This window comes from Embiotoca jacksoni, unplaced genomic scaffold (assembly GCF_022577435.1).
Source record: "Embiotoca jacksoni isolate LCO1_2020_lvr unplaced genomic scaffold, fEmbJac1.0.p SCAF_1, whole genome shotgun sequence".
Lineage (NCBI taxonomy): Eukaryota > Metazoa > Chordata > Actinopteri > Embiotocidae > Embiotoca > Embiotoca jacksoni.
Genome location: NW_027185229.1, coordinates 2,019,804 through 2,040,000, shown reverse-complemented (window position 1 = coordinate 2,040,000; position 20,197 = coordinate 2,019,804). Strand labels below are relative to the sequence as shown.

Below are 20,197 nucleotides of genomic sequence, written 5' to 3'. Positions count from 1 at the left end.
ACGAATACAGTTATTTCACAGTAATTACGTCGAGTCTCAGCCCAGATTCTTGGGTGAGATGATGTCGTGTTATATTTAGTACGATAAGAACACAAAAACCCTTCAGTGTTGTTCATTAACTCAGGCTTTGGGGAAGCGACTGCATGAAGCGGAACAGGAAGTGTGGTGGAAGTTAAAGAACGACAGTGTGCTGCCGCCGCGTGGGACATAAACCGGTGGATTCGACAGACAGGACGGATCGAAGCTGCGATCAATCACCAGCTCGCCCTCAATCACAGCCTGCTCTCTAAAAAAAACAAATTCACAGCGAGCAGCAGGCGTGAGCCGGGGAACACGCTCCTTCATCACGCTCCTTCATCACGCTCCTTCATCACGCTCCCCTCTTACTGCCGCCTGCTTTCTTTCTTCTTCTTTTTTTCCTGCCTGTGTTATTTAATTTTTTTTCTTTTTTCATCTTACTTTTCTTGTCTCACTGTGGGCGGTTCTGGTTTTAGGACTGTGAATACCAGCTCGGCCTACTGTGGAGCTCAGCGGGCTCGTGTTTGGATTAACGACATGTCGAGGCTCGCTCTGCCTTTGTAGCTCCATCAAACACCTCCAGTGTTGCAGCCTGTCAGAAACCACACAGCAAAAGAAAAAGAAAAACCACACAGTGACGGGGGACAAAACAAGTACTGCAGCAGAGGCACAAGTAGGACACTCTGATGTTGTGGTCGCATTTTATACCCAGTTGTGCAGCTACCACAGCGGTTACGTAAGGCCGTGACATTGACAAACATGACCTTCTTCACCACACGCACACACACGGGTGGAGCATGCAGCAGTTATACAGACAGTTGTAGCTTTGTCTGCAGCATTATGGACAGTGGAGGAAATCATTATTTGATTTCCTTGATTTTGTAAGTTGGCCCACAGACAAAGAAATGAACGGTCTATAATTGTAATGGAGGTTTATTTTAACAGTGAGAGACAGAATATCAACAACAACAACAACAAAAAATCCAGAAAATCACATATAAAAGTTATAAATTCATTTGCATTTGATTGTGAGATAAGTCACAGGGGTCAGATGTTTCTGGTAGTTGGTCTCCAGGTTTGAACATCTCAGGAGGGATGTTGTTCACTCCTCTTTGCAGATCCTCCAAATCCTTCAGGTTTCCAGGCTGTTGCTCGGCAACAGGAAGCTTCAGCTCCCTCCTCAGATGTTCTCTGGGATGAAGGTCCGGAGACCGGCTCGACCTCTCCGTGACCTTCATGTGCTTCTTCTTGAGCCGCTCCTTTGTTGCCTCGTCGCATGTTTTGGGTCATTGTGTCCACGACCCGTCTTCAGTGTCCCGGCTGAGGGAAGGAGGTCGTCCCCCAAGATGTCCCGGTACGCGGCCCCGTCTGTCCTCCCCTCGATGCGGTGAAGTCGTCCTGTCCCCTCAGCAGAGAGACACCCCCAAAGCAGAATGTCTCCACCTCCATGCTGGACGGTGGGACGGTGTCCTCGGGTTCTAGTCAGCGTTTCTCTTCCTCCAAACACGGCGAGTCCAGTTGATGTCAAAGAGCTGGATGTTGTTCTCCTCTGACCACGTCACCTCCTCCAAGCCTTCTCTGAATCCTTCAGGTGTTCGTTGGTAAACTTCAGACGGGTCTGTCCATGTGTCTTCTTGAGCCGGGGGACCTCGCAGCGCTGCAGGATCTTAATCCATGACGGCGTCGTGTGTTACCGATGGTTTCCATGGTGACTGTGGTCCCAGCTGTCTGGAGATCATGAACAAGTTCCTCCGTGTAGTTCTGGTCTGATCCCTCACCTTCCTCATGATCATCGATACCCCACAAGGCCAGATCTCCATAGAGCCCCAGACCGAGGAGATCCAGACCGAGGAGGTCCAGACCGAGGAGATCCATGTCATTTAGTGTTTCTTCCATTTCCCAATAATCTCACCAACAGTTGTCTCCTTCTCACCGAGCTGCTGGCCGATGGTCTTGTAGTCCATTCCAGCCTCGTGCAGGTCTACGATCTGTCCCTGACGTCCTGAGACAGCTCTTTGGTCTCCATGGTGGACAGGTTGGAATCTGATTGATTGAGTCTGTGGACAGGTGTCTTTTTATACAGGTGATGAGTTGAGACGGGTGTCTTTTATACAGGTGACGTGTTGAGATTCAGAGAACTTTCTCAAAGCGAGAGGATGAATCTAACCGTCTGTAGGAGACAGACTTCTTCCTGGTTGGTTGGAGATCAAATACTTATTTCACAATCAAATGCAAATCATTTTATAACTTTTACATGATGTGATTTTCTGGATTTTTTTTTTTTTTTATATTCCGTCTCTGTTAAAATAAACCTCAGTTACAATTACAGACCATTCATTTCTTTATCAGTGGGCAAACTTACAAAATCAGCAAGAGATCAAATAATGATGTCCTCCACTGTATGTGAGCAGTAAATCCTTCATGCACCAACGGTGACTGATTTCTCACCAGATGTCAAGGAGCAGCATAAACTTTATTTAATGTGTCTCACTTTTTTCAGTTCACTTTCACTTAAATGGGGTCAAACTGGAAAATACACCAAATACATGATGACTGGTACATTTTTATCTTTACTTTTGCTTCCAACCACAATATTGTTTCAGATGCACAAAAACCTGCAACAATCTGACCCCCCCACACAAAACCAGCTGTTCCTACATGTCGTGTGCCTCCTCCATGTGGGTGTGACGGACTTTTAAACGTCTCAAAGTGAAAAGTACGAGACCCGGAGCAGAGTCACGGTTCTGCTCAGCGTTGAACAGAAGCAGCTCTGTGTTGGTTGAGGGTTTTCCGGTGGGGGTGCAGGTGTCTGACGGGGTGACAGGAGCAGGAATATATCTGAAGTCTGTTCCTCAGACATCAGTGGAAGCGGTGCCATCTTATCCTCTTTCTGTGACGGCGTTTGTTGTCGGGATGGACGTGTTGCTCAGCTGCCACTGTTACTCCACCAGAATATACTGAAGTGGATATGATGATGGACTGTAACTGTGCGTGTTGTCATAGATAAGTGTCGCCATGGTAACCCTGCTTTTGCTCACGTCTGACAGCAGGTGACCCTGGTACTCATCATCATGGCTCCTTTCTTGAGGATCGCCTTCAACTCGTTCGAATTGGGCGTCCTGCCTCCTCTGGCCGACCCGCCCTTCTGCGCCATCAAGATGAAGGAAGCTCTGACGACCGGTGAGAGAACCTTCGAATCTCCCGTCTTTTACAGAAGCTGTTATTTCTGTGGACAAAGTTATCAGGTCAAAATCTTGTCGCACTTCCTGTCAGAACGAGGTAAGACCCTGGTGCAGCGGAAACCCACCATGTACCCGGCCTGGAAGGCCAGCTTCGACGCCCACATCTACGAGGGCCGCGTGCTGGAGGTGCTGCTGATGAAGACGGCAGAGGAGCCGCTGGCGGAGGTCACTGTCGGCGTCTCCGTCCTCGCCGAGCGCTGCAAGAAAGCCAACGGCCGCGCTGAATTCTGGGTAGGACGCCGCAGACTGTCCTCTGTGCTGTATGGCGACACCTCAAGGTCTTCTTTAACTGTGTGTGTGTGTGTGTGTGTGTGTGTGTGTGTTTGGTGTTCAGGTGGATCTCCATCCTTCTGGGAAGGTGATGATGGCCGTGCAGTATTTTCTGGAGGGCGTGGATACAGGTGAAAGGAAATAATAGTTTTTGTAGATTTCCCATCTTTAATGTCCGAGATCCCCTTTTAATAACCAGTTAAAACATTGTGTAGAAATAAACCTATCAGCCACTAATCGTCGTGTTCCTCTCCTAATTTAATGAGATCATTCTCAAGTCTTCACATCCCTACGCATCCCCACAGATCATCACCAAGGCTGTCAATCTGTAACGACCATAAACCGACCTTGTTTCTCCTTCGCCGTGTTGTGCAATGACCGATCTGTGTTTCTCTCCCTGTGTGTCTGGAAGAGAGTAAGCTGGCTGTGAAGGAGGAAGAGGCTCCGACGCTGAACCGCAGACGAGGGGCCATCAAGCAGGCCAAGATCCACTTCATAAAGAACCACGAGTTCATCGCCACCTTCTTCAGACAGCCCACTTTCTGCTCCGTGTGCCGAGAGTTCGTCTGGTCAGTCGGAGTTATAAACGCACCTTGAAGGCAGCTGCAGCTCCCAAAACCACTGGTCAGATAACAGCTGACAGATACAGAGACATTACAAACATGGTGTTCAGGAAACTCCTGACATTTGGCCCCGTTTAACATTATCTCAACTCAACTCTCCAACCTCACACTCTGATTGCTCTTCTGTTTGGACCTGAGAGAGGTGCAGGACATGCCTCTTCTCTTTGTACACTTATTGAAGTGTTTGTGTCGCATTTTTAATATGAACAACCAAAAAGCAACATTATAAATATCTGAGAGACCATAAACCAACGTTTGTAATATAACCAACAAGGTTGTGTTCATAGTGGCAGCCTGCTGCAGCAAAGAAATTTCCCGTCGGGGATTAATAAAGTGTAATAAAAATAATAAAAACAAATTACTATAGTATGACTTTGATTACCACAGAATTATTGGCTTTGTGGCCCATTTTGGTCCCACTTGAAACACAAATCAGGATGCTGCTCTTTATCTGTTCTTTATCATTAATAAGGGATTAATCAGCAGAGTATTCACGTGACCTGAGAATAATACAAATGGACTCGTATCTCTCTCTCTGCCTCCCACAGGGGACTCAACAAGCAAGGCTATAAATGCAGACGTAAGTATGATGGTTTAAATAAGAACCTTTGTAAAAAAAAAAAGCTCCGTAAAATAGCAGCCCGATGCATAAATAGTATGAACTAAAAATGTGCACTTGACTGTAGATAAAAACACCTTTTCACTGCAACCTGCTCAACACTGAATCAAAGTGTACAACTCTGTTTTATTTTTGCTTTTCCTCAGAATGTAACGCAGCCATCCACAAGAAATGCATAGATAAAATCATCGGCAGATGTACCGGCACCGCTGCCAACAGTCGGGACACGGTGGTATGTCACTCATGTTTCTGCAGCACATCGTGTACTCTGACTTCACACGAGCAGCAGCTGTGCTCATTTCCTCAGATAAAGCAGGGTCAGAGGTTTGATACGAAGATATCAGGGAGCTTCCACTTCAAATAAAGCTCTGTTAGTGGAGGAAGATGATGACCTGGCTGACCGAGATAATAGAGAGCAACCATACCCACGGAGGGTGATGCCAGAGGGGGCGTGGCCTCAAACAGGCATTTTAAATCAGACCCGGGAAGAAACGTTTTAGAAACTTTTTATCCACAGCTGCTAAACAAAACACAGAAAAACAAAGATGAGGCACGTGGACAGGGCTGCGAGACGTTACAGGCCGCTGACCGGGATCCAGTTACCGTCCATCATCCATGGAGATAATCAATCCTCTTTGTCCCCGCAGTTCCAGAAGGAGCGCTTCAAAATTGACATGCCGCACCGTTTCAAGATCAACAACTACATGAGTCCCACTTTCTGCGACCACTGCGGCAGCCTGCTGTGGGGTCTCGTCAAACAAGGCCTGAAGTGCGAAGGTACGGTGCAGATACGGTCAACCGGATGGTCACTGCAGTGCCTTTACACGTTTTTAACAGGCCGGTTTTATTCTGTTGGTAGATTGTGCCATGAATGTCCATCACAAGTGTCAGGATAAAGTAGCCAACCTGTGTGGTATCAACCAGAAACTACTCGCTGAAGCACTCACACAAGTCAGCCAGGTGAGTTCATGGAAAACACTCACTGCATGTCCATCAGGTGTTTTAAGAGTTTAACATAAAGTCAGAGGAAAATATAAGAATGAGTCTGACTCAAGTATCATGCTACTTAATTAAATCACAGCATGGCTCTTTGCAGGTATCTGATTACATCATCTGTCTCTCAGATATGAATAAACTGAGATGGGTTTGAAAAAATACTCATGAAACAATTGTAGATAAGCCCTTAATATATTTGAACGTCGTGCCACAAATAATAAGATTTTTAGCCTATTTTCTGAAACATTTGTTTTTACAGAAATTGCATTGTTTTCTCTTTAGGAGTTGTTTGTCTGGAGGCTGGAGTTTGGTAATACTTACTTAGATGTTATCCAAGAGTTTCATGAAAGCCAAAAGTATAATAAAGATTTCACAATAGTTCCACTTTATTATTAATAAAGCAATAATAAATTTTAAAAAAAAAGGTCAATCAAAACATAATATTAATTGGATATCTGCATCATATGATCTGCTAAAAGACTCATGTAAAAAGTCCTTCATGCATTCTGCAGATGCTTTCAGCCTCGATTATGTGTTTAACTTTCTCATATTTTCCTAAAATTATAATTTGCTCCTCGTTTGTAAAATATGTCTCTCTGCTGCCAGCACACGTGTCTGTGTTTGTGATTGTCCAGAGGCTACAAACTCCTCCCCTTTTATGTGAACGCGCTCAGGGCTGGATTGGGAAACTCTTGAGTCGAGTTGTGAACCAGCTCCGTGTAACCGTGTGCGTCTTTGTTAGGTTTTGTTAAACCAGATAATGGAAAGATATCCTATGTTTGTTGGACCTGTTCTAAGTACAGCTCTCTGGAGAAAGATTTTACAAAACACAAATGTCCTGATGTCGACCCGAACTGTGATCTTAACTGTGATCCTTCTCCTGGCTGTAAATTCACTTCTTCTCACAGCCTGTTTTTTTTTTTTTTAACATTTATTCCAAATCTGAGAGCATTTCTCACCCAGACTGAGCGTCAATGACAATATCTTTATTACAACTATATTATTAACTATCAAAAAACTAACTGTCCAACTGAGTGTCACTTGAATGTGAAACTGCTCATCACCCGTGTGAGTTGACGAATAGTTCGGTGACACCTGACCTCCACGTTAACCTGAGCTTCCTGCTCTGCTGTGTTTTAACGACCGCTTTGTTCTGGAACTTCTGTGGTTTTAAGGAGAGTGTTCCTCGGCTGGATGAGTGAGCCGTGCTGGGAAACTGTTTGCGTGGCGGTTTCCTGCTTATTTTTCATTTTTCTTTCTCTGTTTTTGCCAGAAGCCTTCGACTCGTCGCTCAGATCCAAACCTGCCGAATCTATCCGATATTGGAATCTACGATGAAGTCAGCAAGCTGGCCGGGCTGGACATCACCGGTCCGTTTTTAATGTGCTCTCACTGACTGTGCACTGATAACACTTACAGAATAATACGCAGAGCTTTGAGGTGATTCTGTCAATAAGTTATTTCTATTGGTGGCATTAGATGGATCTCCTTATGGCCGACTGTGGGAGGGGTCCAACCCACGGCCGACGTCTCGTATCACCCATCTGACCCGGCTCAATGTGGACAACTTCATCCTCCACAAGGTCTTAGGAAAAGGCAGCTTCGGGAAGGTACGAAGAACAACGTCAGACTGATGTCTTAAAAACTCCAGAGGGAGAGGAGAACCATGAGTGAAGCAGCAATACTCTCCTCTTCCTCCTCCTCCTCCTCCTCCTCCTCTTCTTAGGTCCTCCTTGCTGAGCTGAAGGGGCGTGGAGAGTATTTTGCCGTGAAGGCTCTGAAGAAGGACGTGGTGCTGATGGATGACGACGTTGAGTGCACGATGGTGGAGAAGAGAGTCCTGGCTTTAGCGTGGGAAAACCCTTTCCTCACACACCTTTACTCCACCTTCCAAACCAAGGTAGTCCCGTCACGCTGTCTCCACCTCGTTGGTTTGAACTCTGACCTCGATACTAACAGTGCAACCTGCCCACAGGAGCATCTGTTCTTTGTGATGGAGTATCTGAATGGAGGTGACCTGATGTTTCACATTCAGGAGAAAGGACGCTTCGAACTCTACCGAACCACGTGAGTCTCACCTGTCAGTTACAATAACGTACATCAGGGGGACGGAAACCACCCACAGTGAGACACACAGAGATCAGAGGACACAAACACAGCAGAGGTGGAGCTCCGCCCACAGTGAGACACACAGAGATCAGAGGACACAAACACAGCAGAGGTGGAGCTCCGCCCACAGTGAGACACACAGAGATCAGAGGACACAAACACAGCAGAGACTCTCACACTGAGCTGGAAACAAACAGCTGCTCACAAATGAGATCAATAACATGAATACAATATTGTTAGCTGGACCGCAACAACAGGTGGGCGGAGCTATAAAGAGAGTCTGACACTGAATGAGTAAACAAAGTTACACCGCAGGTCGGATGAACGCTGCGACTTTTCAAATTAAAAACATACAGAAAAAATCATGCACATGCTGTTGAATTTAAGCTGTTGTGATACAAAATGGATCCGTTTGTTATTGTTCACATAAAAGAAGCTGATTCAGCTGGTTGGGTGGAGCTCAACTATGTGAATAAATGTTATTAAACAATGAGTAAGACTTTGATTTTGTCAAAGCGGCTCTCTCACGTCTGACATAAACTGACTGGAAACCGAACACACGATCACGGCTGAATGCTAACATGCTCGTGTTGCTGCTCACAGAATGAATGAAGTGGATGGAAAGCAGAAACGTAGAGAAGAGCATGTGTTTACTTTCTCTTTGTCCGCCTCCCTTTATGCTTTTCTTTGTCATAATGTACAGCAGTCTGATGGAGGGGGGCCGGGCTGACATCCTCTACCTCCTATTCACTAGCTGACAGGCCTTGTAAGGAGTGAATAGTGTGTGTGTGTGTGTGTGTGTGTGTGTGTGTGTGTGTGTGTGTGTGTGTGTGTGTGTGTGTGTGTGTCAGTTACCTCCACCCACCTCTCATTGAACTGTGGGAATCCCTCCAGGAAAAAACAACAGCAGGCGGGTAAAAGAAAGTGTTACAAAATCCACCGCCAACTAAACTTTTAGAAAGTCGCACTTTTACAAACCTGCTAACGGTTCTTAGGAATAAAGTTTTAAGAAAATAAATACAAGAGTAATGATTGTGTCGTGTGATAATTAGAGGACAAAATATTTGCTTTTGGAACTAGTTTAAAACAAGGAAACGGTACGACGGAGTAAAAGGGACACTTTTTTTATTTTGCATTTTGACAATAAAGTAGAAATGTTAAGAAGAAAGTTGAAATGTCGGGAAAAAACTAGAAATGTCGAAAATAAAGTTGAAATTTTGAGAAAAAAGTTGAAATTCGATTTTCGTGGATAAAGTCAAAATGAGAATCATACGAAGCGTGTTTGGACCTCTTAGTTAGTTTGGTTTGACAGTTGGTTGCTGTGTCGGTTTAAGTTACCGGTTACCGTCACTTTTACGAACCTTTACTGCCTTCAGTGTTAAAACAGCCGTTTGATCTCCGGTAGTTAAACCAGCGGCTCCGTCTCCGACCCGTCGGACCACAGCAGTAATTCTCTACTTTACAAACATGGACATGTGATCCTCCTCACTCAGTGACCGTAGTCATCCTGGATCATTTACTCTCTGTGAGACGGGACGGAGAGAGTGGACGGTTTCATCATCTCTCAATGCATTCACTTATGTGTTTGTTGACATATGTTACATGTATTTAAATAAAAGATGTCACAACACCAGAATTATGCTCGAAAACCAAACCATTGAAATTCTACGATTCTAAATACCGAAAATAATAAATCTATTAAATGAATGTGTTTCAGCATTAATTTGAAAAGTTGCAGCGTTCATCCGACCTGCAGTGTAACTTTGATCTCTCACTCAGTGAGACTATTTATAGCTCCGCCCACCTGCTGCTGTGGTCCAGCTGAAAATATTGTATTTCTGTTATTGGCCTATTTTATAAGCAGCTGCTTGTTTCCAGCTCAGTGTGAGAGTCTCTGCTGTGTTTCCGTCCTCTGATCTCTGTGTGTCTCACTGTGGGCGGAGCTCCAACTCTGCTGTGTTTCTGTCCTCTGATCTCTGTGTCTCACTGTGGGCGGAGCTCCACCTCAGCTGGGTGCGGAGCAGACACAGGTGGAGGGAGCGAGGGGAGATCAGATTAAAAAAATTAAAAAAGCCAAAAAGTTTGGATAAATATACCTGCACACTGTCACGTTTTCAGAGTTTTGGCATCACGTTGTTGTTGTGACATCCCTCATTTAAATGTGATAATCTCGTGTGCTGCTGCTCGAGCTGTCACTCAAATGGTTCGTGTCTCCTGGATTGAGTTATGCAACGTTTCCTCGGGCAGTGAGTGAACTGCAGAGTTTCAGGTGACCTCTTTACCAGGCTGAGGCCTTTTCTTCCAGCAGCTCTGCTGACCATCACACAGAGTCCAGTTCATCATCTCAGTGTCTCTCACAGCAGAGCCCAACTTACGTACACGCTGCAAACTCTGAACATATGAGAGCACTTTCTACTTTCTGAAACAAGAGCTGTGTTTCTAACGCCGTTCAGTGGGAGATAATAAGTAGATAAAACCCGTCAGTGGGCCGTTTACAGTGACGGACCAGGAAGTGGGTTCAGAGCTGCGTCTGCTGTCAGCACTCAATCGTTTCACCTGACACACGCGACGAGAGAAGCAGGTCGGCGACAGGCTAATCCTTCGGCTCCCGGCGGCTCTCCGGTTTCACATTATGAGAGTGTTATTCACCTGTCTGCTCCTCCATACAAATGTCCTCGTCAATAATTCAGGTCTACACCGAGACGAGCGTGCGATGACGCCGGCGTTCAGCTGCCAGCTCCTGTAGTCGGATATCTGCAGCTTCCCGTCAGAGACGAGGCGCTGACATCCGTCTGCTTTCTGTCCTCCCAGGTTTTACTCTGCCGAGATCGTCTGTGGTCTTCAGTTCTTACACTCCAAAGGAATCATCTACAGGTCAGAGCGAAGACATCAATTACACCTGAATGTGCCGTAAAAAATATATTTATATTATTTTCTTTACATCACAGCAGAACATTTTGTCTGAACTCACCAATATTTCAGTTTATTTACAAGTGCAAAGGAAAAATGAACCTGCAGAGACCCTAAACTTACTTTGTTAGGTAATCCCACAAATTTTCACACTTCATTATTGTGTGGGAATGCAGCTGAGAAAGGTCTGTTTATAAAACTGTTGCAGTGAGTGCACTCCAAATATTCTATGAACAAAACATTTAATGTAAATTAGTTCAAGTCTTATCGTAGAAGAAGCTGCTTTTAAAATGTAAGAATTAGTGCTTTCAACTTGGGAACCACGTAAGAATCATTTCTAATGAATTTACTCACAATCATCGAATTATCTGAAGAAAGTTTAGAACTTTTCACATCACAGTGGAAATAAAGGTTTCATGAAAACAGTTATCGATATGACAACTTTACATAAATACAGCTTATAATTTGTGCATAAAATATAGACAACCAGCGGTAAAGTCCTTCTAAACAGGCTGTAAGTTGTGAGTTGGATGGTTGTTTGTGGCTGGAGTGAGAAGGCAGTGGGCATTTCAACATTTCACAGTCCAGCTGGTCAAAATTTAAATTAATTGTAAGGTCTTAATTTTGTGTTTTGCCTTTAATTCTGATAAACAACAAAATAATAGCGAAATGAAATATTGTGAAAATGTGTCCGATGTGTTTCCAGTCCTTTTGTGCTTGTTCTGTGTGCAGAGATCTGAAGTTGGACAACGTGATGCTCGATCACGAAGGTCACATCAAGATCGCTGACTTCGGCATGTGTAAGGAGAACGTGTTCGGGGAGAACCGCGCCACCACTTTCTGTGGGACTCCGGACTACATCGCTCCGGAGGTGACGCTTCACACTCGCTCTCTCTCGGCCCGATACCGTTTGTTTTGTGTCCTTCTGGGATTTCCAACCGTGTGTTTGACCTCAGATCCTGCTGGGACAGAAGTACTCCTTCTCGGTGGACTGGTGGTCGTTCGGCGTGCTGCTGTACGAGATGCTGGTCGGTCAGTCGCCGTTTCACGGAGACGACGAGGACGAGTTGTTCGAGTCCATCCGCATGGACACTCCACATTATCCCCGCTGGATCAACAAGGAGGCCCGAGACCTGATGGAGCGGGTCAGTACCGCTCTGCTCAAACATGAAACGTATTCGGAGAGTTGAACTATCAGCAAACTTCCACGAGCTTCATAAGTGTTGAATAGAAAAAAACGAATATTTTAAACTAACACAAATAAATCAGGTTGTCACTTGAGAAAGCTGGAATGTACCATCCCAACGTGTTTGGACAGTGTTCATGGGATGAAGTTCACAGCTGTTACTCAGCCAGAGGCTCCAGTGATTCACATGATACATAAACTATAAATCTCACAACAGGTTTGTTTAGTTTCAGTTTTGCACAAAGGCCAAACTATGACAGAAATACTGTAAGTGGCATTTAGTGAGGCTACTGTTGGTCCAATGCATTTCTACCTGCATTCTTTTAATTGTATATTTATTTTATTAGCTAAAACTTACCAGACTTCTTTTTGGAGTTATATTTTGATTGACAAGTGATGTTGTTCCATCTTTCTTCACAATAAATGTCATTTCATGTCACAAAAAAGTAACATTTTAAGTGTGAAATGTATTTAAACTCACCTGGATAATTCACACGTCTCCAACTGTAAAGCTGTTGTGTTTGAGATGTACGTTTTATCTTTCTTTTTTAACCTTTCTGACTTTGCTTCCCTGCAGTTGTTTGAGAGAGACCCGACTCGCCGGCTAGGAATCGTGGGTGACATCCGGTTACACCCCTTCTTCAAGGCCTTTAACTGGCAGGCCTTGGAGAGGCGAGAGGTCGAACCCCCCTTCAAACCAAAAGTGGTACGGCCCACACACACACACACACACACACACACACACGATTAAACTGTGACGGATACCTGTCTCTGTTATCACTCATGCTGACATTTTGTTTGTGGTCGATTACAGAAAGCGCCAAACGACTGCAGCAACTTTGATCGGGAGTTCCTCAGCGAGAAGCCTCGTCTCTCCCACAGCGACAAGAACTTCATAGACTCCATGGACCAGTCGGCGTTCGCTGGGTTTTCATTCATTAACCCCAAGATGGAGCACCTTTTAGAGAAGTGAGCCGATCCGACTGCGGTTCCTCTGCCTACTGATTATGGGTCGGTTCTGCTCGCCTGCTCCACACTCAGCATTCATATAAACTTCATTTCAAGCACAAACTCCTCGGGTACGTGTAGAAGTAGAGACGCGCCCCTCGTACTGTACATATAGATGTTATCGTGTTTGTGCGCATGCCTATTAAGTGTCTCGGCTGTGAAAAGGCCTGTATGAGTAATTAATAAAAGGAATGGGGGGGTGAAAATCCTGACATTCCACTTCTGACGTCACTGCTCACCATCAGCAGCCATTTTGTGTCCCTCTCACGTTCAATTCAACCCAAATAATGCCGAGGTAAGAATAAGTGTACTGTGTGCTTCAGATGTCTTGATGAATCAAAAGCAGAAGAAGAACTTTGTGGTCAACTGAATGGTGCCATGTAAAGATCAAACAGCTGAGTTGGCAGTGGGGGGGAGGGGGGGGAGGGGGGGCAGACAGTGATGTTACATGACTGTAATCAATGAGCCGGAAGAAGTCACTGACATGCTGTGTATATAGAACATGTATATGTATATTGTTGTAACATGTATATTGGTTTGCTGAGGATGTACCTTTTTTTACTGTCTCCATATTTTACATCTGATTAAAAAAAAACATCATCTCCCAGCTCTGTGATCAAGTTTACATTTCTGCATTTTACTTTGTTTAAAAAAAATAAAAAAAAAGGGACTTTTCATTAATAATTCTGTCATTACTAATGAAAGATTCTGCAGGTCATCAGTTGAATATTGTTGTGGATGATAGTTTTCAGTTTAGTGTGTCGTCTTATAATTCACATTTTAACAGGCTGTATCTGCTATAAAAGTAGTCGTGGTCCTTTGGTAACAAAAATGGATCTCTGGTGCTTCATGACTGCATTAATTAAGAGTTAGAGTTAAGAGTTGTATATGAGGAGAACAAGTACAGTAACATCCGTATTTGTGGACTAATTGTGGTGAGGCTGTAAGTTATTCTAATTTATAGTTTTGATTAGGAGGAAGTGAAACTGCCCTACGCAGGCCTGCATGGAGACTTCTTGTACTCTAAAATGAACTTAAGTGTGTCGTATCCTTCGAGCCTGAAGTGTTTTTATTGGCCTCAAAGTTACTGACTGAATTAAAAAAATATTACGAGTGGAAATTTCAAAGGTTTTTTACTGTGTCAACTTGTTTTTCACAATAATACTCTTCTTGGAAACAAATATTGACACGTTAATCCTTTTATGGGGGCTGAATTTTGTAGATCTATAAATGAACAAAATCAATAATCACTGTAAAGAACACAGAAGGCAATTTTACAGTTATTCTACTGACAAAAATGATCCTTAAATAGACCTCATACAGAGCCACTGAACTGTTGGAAATATGCAAACATGCTCATTGTTGGCAGGACATTTTTAGAGGCTGTTTGTTCCTTATACAGATCTTAGGAACCGTTTAATCAAATTCCTCGTCTTTAATTTCAGTTATTTTATTTTATGAATGTAGAATTTATCCATTCGAATCAGTTCATCGCGAACGAACCCGGGATGATTACGTAGAGATGAGCATTCTCAATACGAACCGCAGACCTGTTGCTGTGCCGGACCAATCGGAAGGAAGGTTCCGCCCTCTAGCGGCACCCCGGTGAATAAACATTCTCTGACGTCATCGCGTAACGTACCTGCGTACGGATGTGTACGGAAGTACTTTTACTCCCCGGCTTCGAGTCTCGCTGCTGCCCAACTTTGTCAGCATGAATGCGGGCTGTTGTCGGTTTTCAGGCGGGCACGCGGACAGTTTTCGCGGCAGGACCGGAGAATGATTTCTCTTCGTCGACTTCACACCTGACGGAAGTTTGAGACGAGTCAGAGGGAAGTCCAAAATGAGCTCCCGGGATGTCCTGAAGAACGCGTCCACTTCGGCGTCGTATAATGTGCTGCTGCAGGTAAGTCGAGACGCAACACAGGTGTGCGTGACGCGCTGCTGCACGTGCTCACGTGGTATCTCCTGTTTGTGGTCTCAGGTGATGTTCCGGCTGCTCACCTTCCTCCTCAATGCGTTCACGCTGCGGTTCGTGTCCAAAGAGCTGATCGGGGTGGTCAACGTCAGGTTTGTTTGTTTGTTTGTTTGTTTGTTTGTTTGTTTGTTTGTTTGATTGTTTGATTGACACATTGTGGGACGAGTCCAAATAAAACATTACATAATGAATACAAATTAAATATCTTTTTTGGGTCTCGGTAAAATGCCAGTTAAATAATTAAAAATAGTTTAATAATTGTGAGCGTCTCCACTAAAACACTTCCTGTTTACAAACAGGGTGGTCGTGTTGTTGTGATGTTGTTCATGAACACAGACGCGGTCTTGTACTTTAGTGACTTGCTGCTTTATTCTGAACCAGCTGCAGTTGTTTTGTGTTTTTGTCTGATTTACATGTTTGTTGTTTCCTGCAACTCTCACAAGTGTTTCTCATTTTAGTTACACATTCCTGTATTTGTTTGTCCCATAATAATTTGTTGTCGACGATTGGTTTCTTCTGCCTGTTTAATCGATATCTTGTTTGTACTGAAATCCAGTTTTGGTTTTGAATATAAAGAATACTTTGATCCGATTACAACGCTGGTTGTTTCAGACGCATTCAAAATGAATGAATTACTGTTGATCTCCATCTAAATTGTGTCTTATGGTAAAAATATCACGGAGTCGTGTGGAAGTCATGAAAGATGCCGGATGTCATCAGCTGTTTGTGCGTCTTCGTCCTGCAGGCTCACGCTGCTGTATTCCACGTTGGTGTTTTTATCCAGAGAGGCTTTCCGGAGAGCTTGTCTGAGCGGAGAAACGGGAACGAACCGCAGCTGGAGACAAGTCGTCAACCTGCTGTGGCTGACGTGAGTTCACCGAAGCGTTTTGTGCGTCACGTGTTCGTCTCCGACGCTCATCGCCCGGCGTCTCCGTCCTCCAGGCTGCCGCTGGGCGTGTTGTGGGCCGTCCTGCTGGTCTGCGTGTGGCTGTGGCTCCTGGAGGTCCCGGACGCCCGGACCGTCCCGTACTACGGGCCCGCCGTGGTGCTGTTCGGCCTGTCGGGGGTGCAGGAGCTCCTCGCCGAGCCCCTCTGGGTTCTGGCTCAGGCTCACATGTTGGTGCGGCTGAAGGTGGTCGCGGAGAGCTTGGCGATGATCGCCAAGTGCAGCGTGACGGTGGTGCTGGTGGTGTTCGCCCGCGGCTGGGATCTTTACATCTTCTCTGCTGCTCACGTAAGAAACCAGCTCAATTCTTCCGCATCCTTTCTCTAAATCCGTCCTTCAGCTTGTGCTGATTTGACCCTCGGCTCCTCTCAGATGGTCTACACCGGCTTCCTCGTCTTATGCTACGCCGTCTACTTCATTCGTTTCTTGGGGTCTGAAGAGGCGGAGAAGAAGAGCTTCCCTCTGCGTCGTGTTGGAGATCTGCTGCCCCGCAGAGCCGATGGAGAGGTAGCGATGGTTTCTGTCCTTTAAATCATAGTGTGAGTCATCAGATGTCCCGTCCTGTCCTGATCTTCCTGGTTGTCGCTGCGTTTGAAGCCGCTGGTCGACCGGACTCTCGCCCGGCTCACGTGGAGCTTCTTCAAGCAGTCCTTCCTGAAGCAGATCCTCACCGAGGGCGAGCGCTACGTCATGACCTTCCTGAACGTCCTGAGCTTCGGGGACCAGGGGGTTTACGACATCGTCAACAACCTGGGCTCCATGGTGGCGCGCTTCATCTTCCTGCCCATCGAGGAAAGCTTCTACATCTTCTTTGGCAAAGTGCTGAAGAGAGGACGCGACGCCAGGAGCCAAAAACAGGTGAGATGAACACCGACGTGTCTCCGTGAGCGGCTCGGAGCGAATCCTGGGTTTCATTTAACCTCTTGTTGTGGGTTTTGTTTTACAGGAAGACGTTTCCATGGCAGCAGAGGTCCTGGAGTGCCTGCTGAAGCTGGTGCTGGTGATCGGGCTGATTATCAGCGTGTTCGGCTACGCCTACTCTCACCTGGCTCTGGATATCTACGGCGGCTCTCTGCTGAGCAGCGGAGCCGGTATGTGACACCGACATGTGAAACATGACAGCAGATGAAGGTCTTTTCTGTTGCACGTGTTGGTGATGTAATGTTTGTGCTTGGTGAAGGACCCGGTCTGCTGCGGAGCTACAGCTGTTACGTCCTCCTGCTGGCTGTCAACGGTGTGACCGAGTGCTTCGTGTTTGCTGCGATGAGCCAAGAGGAGGTTGACAAGTAAGAACGGAGACAGACACAGTTATCACACAGCATATTACACGTTTATCCAGTTTGACCAGTTTGTTGGACATGAAAAAGAAACAAAATAAATGTCATTCACAATAAAAGCAAACAAAAGAAGAAACGTCGTTCACATTAGAAAACAACAGTCAAATCAAAAGGATAGAAATCATGTTGAACAACTTTCTTATTTCTACCTTATTGACTGGATATAAAAGAGTTCGTAGCTTCCAGGTCTGAATAATGGTTCTGATGCAGAAGTGTCTTCAGCTGCAATACCAGCGAGTGCCACTAGAGGTCGGCTCCAAAAAGCCTCCGGCTCCATAGACTCCCATTCAACTTCTCTCATCAAATCCAAAGTGAATAAAATGTGTCCATCAGTTATCTCGGTGTTGTTAGCTAAAGTCACTCCTTCTTATTAGTTTTCTGGAGGTCCATCTGAAAATAATCCCTCATTCATTAGAAAAGAAGATTCAAGAAGACCTGGTTTTGGGGGCGTGTCTGTTTGATTGACAGGCCTGTGGTGCAGTCAGGTTACAGCTATCGGTGGGCGGGACGTAGTATCGTGTCTTTGATTGACCAACACAAAAACAAACAGAGTCATCACAAATCCATCACATAACCGTTCATTATTTTATTCTGAAAGATTATTTTTAGTTTTGAGAAAGTGGCAGAAGGTTTTAACTCATTACTGCATATATATATATTTCGTAAGAAACTTGCTTTGTATTTGTCCTCATTCATGTTTTGTTTTTTTTAACATGTAGGTTCCTCTAAAGTTGTGTTCAGTCCCTCGATCCTAACAAGTTATTGTTGATTTATTACTTTGTACATGATGGTTTTGAAATCCACCAGATCCTTAAATGTTAGTTTGATAAAAAAAAAAAGTGCATTTGACGAGACGTAAAACTCTTTTTTGGGGGGAATGAAGACTGGATGAGTGTTTGTTTTGTATTTGTATGAGGGAACAGTAAAATGTGTAAGGGGAAGTTTGGTTTAGAAAATCTTTGGCTTTGTTCAGTATTTCAAATAATTTGGATGTTTCTGTTGTGGCATGGTTTATGTGTACTTTCCAACTTATTTTGTTGTCAATTATCACAAAATTTTTTTATTTCCAAAACGTATTCAACTTCTACGTCACTTCCTGTTTTAGGTTACTGTTTCGATTCCCAAAGATTATAAGGTTTTTTTGCTTGAATATAAAGTTAGTTTATTTTCGTCAAAGCAATTCTTCATTTTGCTCAATTCTTTTTCCTCTATATTCAAGAGTTTCTCTAGAAGAGTGAAGCAGTGATTACAATCATCTTTATGATTGACACTTGACAGATATTGTTTATGATTACAGAAGGCTCCTCCGCCGTCTGTGTTTGGTCCTCAGGTATAACCTGGTCATGCTGGCTCTGTCCGTGTCCTTCCTCTTCCTGTCCTACGTGCTGACGTGGTGGGCCGGCGGCGTCGGCTTCATCCTGGCAAACTGCCTGAACATGGGCCTCCGCATCCTCCACAGCCTGCTGTACATCCAGCGGTACTTCCAGTCCAGCGGGTGGAGGCCTCTGAGGGGCCTGCTGCCCTCTCCGCTGCTGCTGCTGGCTCTGGCTGTCAGTGCAGGAGTCACGGCCGTTTCAGAGGTACCGGAGAACCGGGTTTCAGCTCTCAATATTAACTCGGAGATTTAAATCGGTGCCTCTAACTCGACCTCCGTGTGTCCTCAGGCCGTCTTCTGCTGCGCCGGCGGCTGGCTGCGCCGGCTGGTCCACGTCGCCGTGGGAGCAGCGTGTCTGGTCGCCGTGCTCGTAGCCGTCCTCCTCACGGAGACTCGCCTCGTTCAGTTCGTGAGGACGCAGCTGTTGGACCGATACACAAAGAAACACACTTAAATCAGACGGGAGAAAGACACCAGTTCCTGTTGAAGAAGTGAAGTTACTGACGGACAGTTTGACTCTGAGAAGGCAGGAAACAACTTTTATTTTTATAAATACACCGTGTGTGCGTGCGTGCGTGCGTGTGTGTGTGTGTGTGTGTGTGCGTGTTATCACTGTAACATGCCTGTGTCGTACGTACGAGTATGAAGAAACGTCGTGACTGTGGCTGAAAAACAAAACATGAATGTATTTGAAGAAAACTGTTGAATGTGTTACAGACCTTCATCACACAAATAAAACAAGGTCAATTCATTCATATTCGTCGTCTTACAGATGATTAAAAGAAAAAGTATGAAATGTTTTGATGTCAAATGACCAAAACCTGACATTTTTCTATTATATTTGAAAAGTTCCAGACGTTTTTAGCATCAACAAATGGTACAAGACAACAAACTTAGAAAAATAGAAATTACATTTATCAAGTAAATTATGTCCACTTGCTTCGGCCTTGTATTCTATCTTGTTTATGAGAATACACTTGGATTGGTATTGTGAGAAGCCCACACTTGTCAGAAACTTGATTTTAAACTTGGTTCAGGACTGATTTTAGACTTGGTTTAGGACTGATTTTAGACTTGGTTTAGGACTGATTTTAGACTTGGTTCAGGACTGATTTTAAACTTGGTTCAGGACTGATTTTAGACTTGGTTCAGGACTGATTTTAGACTTGGTTCAGGACTGATTTTAGACTTGGTTTAGGACTGATTTTAAACTTGGTTCAGGACTGATTTTAGACTTGGTTTAGGACTGATTTTAGACTTGGTTTAGGACTGATTTTAAACTTGGTTCAGGACTGATTTTAGACTTGGTTTAGGACTGATTTTAGACTTGGTTCAGGACTGATTTTAAACTTGGTTCAGGACTGATTTTAAACTTGGTTCAGGACTGATTTTAGACTTGGTTTAGGACTGATTTTAGACTTGGTTCAGGACTGATTTTAAACTTGGTTCAGGACTGATTTTAGACTTGGTTCAGGACTGATTTTAGACTTGGTTCAGGACTGATTTTAAACTTGGTTCAGGACTGATTTTAAACTTGGTTCAGGACTGATTTTAGACTTGGTTTAGGACTGATTTTAGAC

At 44.6% G+C, this 20,197-nt stretch overlaps 2 protein-coding genes across 5 annotated transcripts in view; both read left to right on the top strand.

The window, feature by feature from the left end:
- Window positions 1–13,588, top strand: part of prkcda (protein kinase C, delta a) — a 15,319-nt gene extending 1,731 nt beyond the window's left edge. The window contains exons 2-18 of one of the 3 annotated variants that reach the window (XM_069154508.1): window positions 3,066–3,198; window positions 3,292–3,491; window positions 3,595–3,661; window positions 3,943–4,099; window positions 4,702–4,733; window positions 4,919–5,004; window positions 5,420–5,549; window positions 5,632–5,732; window positions 7,045–7,138; window positions 7,248–7,378; window positions 7,495–7,668; window positions 7,744–7,835; window positions 10,689–10,751; window positions 11,520–11,658; window positions 11,744–11,932; window positions 12,551–12,679; window positions 12,788–13,588. In XM_069154508.1, the coding sequence (XP_069010609.1) occupies window positions 3,090–3,198; window positions 3,292–3,491; window positions 3,595–3,661; window positions 3,943–4,099; window positions 4,702–4,733; window positions 4,919–5,004; window positions 5,420–5,549; window positions 5,632–5,732; window positions 7,045–7,138; window positions 7,248–7,378; window positions 7,495–7,668; window positions 7,744–7,835; window positions 10,689–10,751; window positions 11,520–11,658; window positions 11,744–11,932; window positions 12,551–12,679; window positions 12,788–12,946 (2,052 nt within the window). In that variant the 5' untranslated portion in view covers window positions 3,066–3,089 and the 3' untranslated portion in view covers window positions 12,947–13,588. Of the gene's footprint in view, window positions 1–3,065; window positions 3,199–3,291; window positions 3,492–3,594; window positions 3,662–3,942; window positions 4,100–4,701; window positions 4,734–4,918; window positions 5,005–5,419; window positions 5,550–5,631; window positions 5,733–7,041; window positions 7,139–7,247; window positions 7,379–7,494; window positions 7,669–7,743; window positions 7,836–10,688; window positions 10,752–11,519; window positions 11,659–11,743; window positions 11,933–12,550; window positions 12,680–12,787 lie in introns of all 3 variants that reach the window. The other 2 variants (XM_069154499.1, XM_069154489.1) reach the window with 2 other exon arrangements.
- A 1,056-nt stretch (window positions 13,589–14,644) lies between these two features.
- rft1 (RFT1 homolog) lies at window positions 14,645–19,879 on the top strand. 2 transcript variants are annotated; one of them, XM_069151104.1, is made up of 10 exons: window positions 14,645–14,887; window positions 14,966–15,051; window positions 15,705–15,827; window positions 15,902–16,193; window positions 16,278–16,412; window positions 16,503–16,763; window positions 16,852–16,996; window positions 17,086–17,191; window positions 18,573–18,822; window positions 18,907–19,879. In XM_069151104.1, exons 1-10 carry the CDS (start codon window positions 14,825–14,827, stop codon window positions 19,069–19,071), a joined length of 1,626 nt encoding a protein of 541 aa, XP_069007205.1. In that variant the 5' UTR covers window positions 14,645–14,824; the 3' UTR covers window positions 19,072–19,879. The 2 variants fall into 2 exon arrangements, with proteins under 2 accessions (XP_069007205.1, XP_069007199.1); XM_069151098.1 differs by having other exon boundaries at window positions 18,540–18,822.
- Window positions 19,880–20,197: the final 318 nt, after the last annotated feature.

Excerpts from the sequence above, each read along its gene's own strand:
- rft1 (XM_069151098.1), top strand. The coding sequence starts at position 14,825 with ATGAGCTCCCGGGATGTCCTGAAGAACGCGTCCACTTCGGCGTCGTAT. Across the intron at positions 16,997-17,085 it reads TCTGCTGAGCAGCGGAGCCG|GACCCGGTCTGCTGCGGAGC; the intron begins GTATGTGACACC and ends TGCTTGGTGAAG. Across the intron at positions 18,823-18,906 it reads GAGTCACGGCCGTTTCAGAG|GCCGTCTTCTGCTGCGCCGG; the intron begins GTACCGGAGAAC and ends GTGTGTCCTCAG.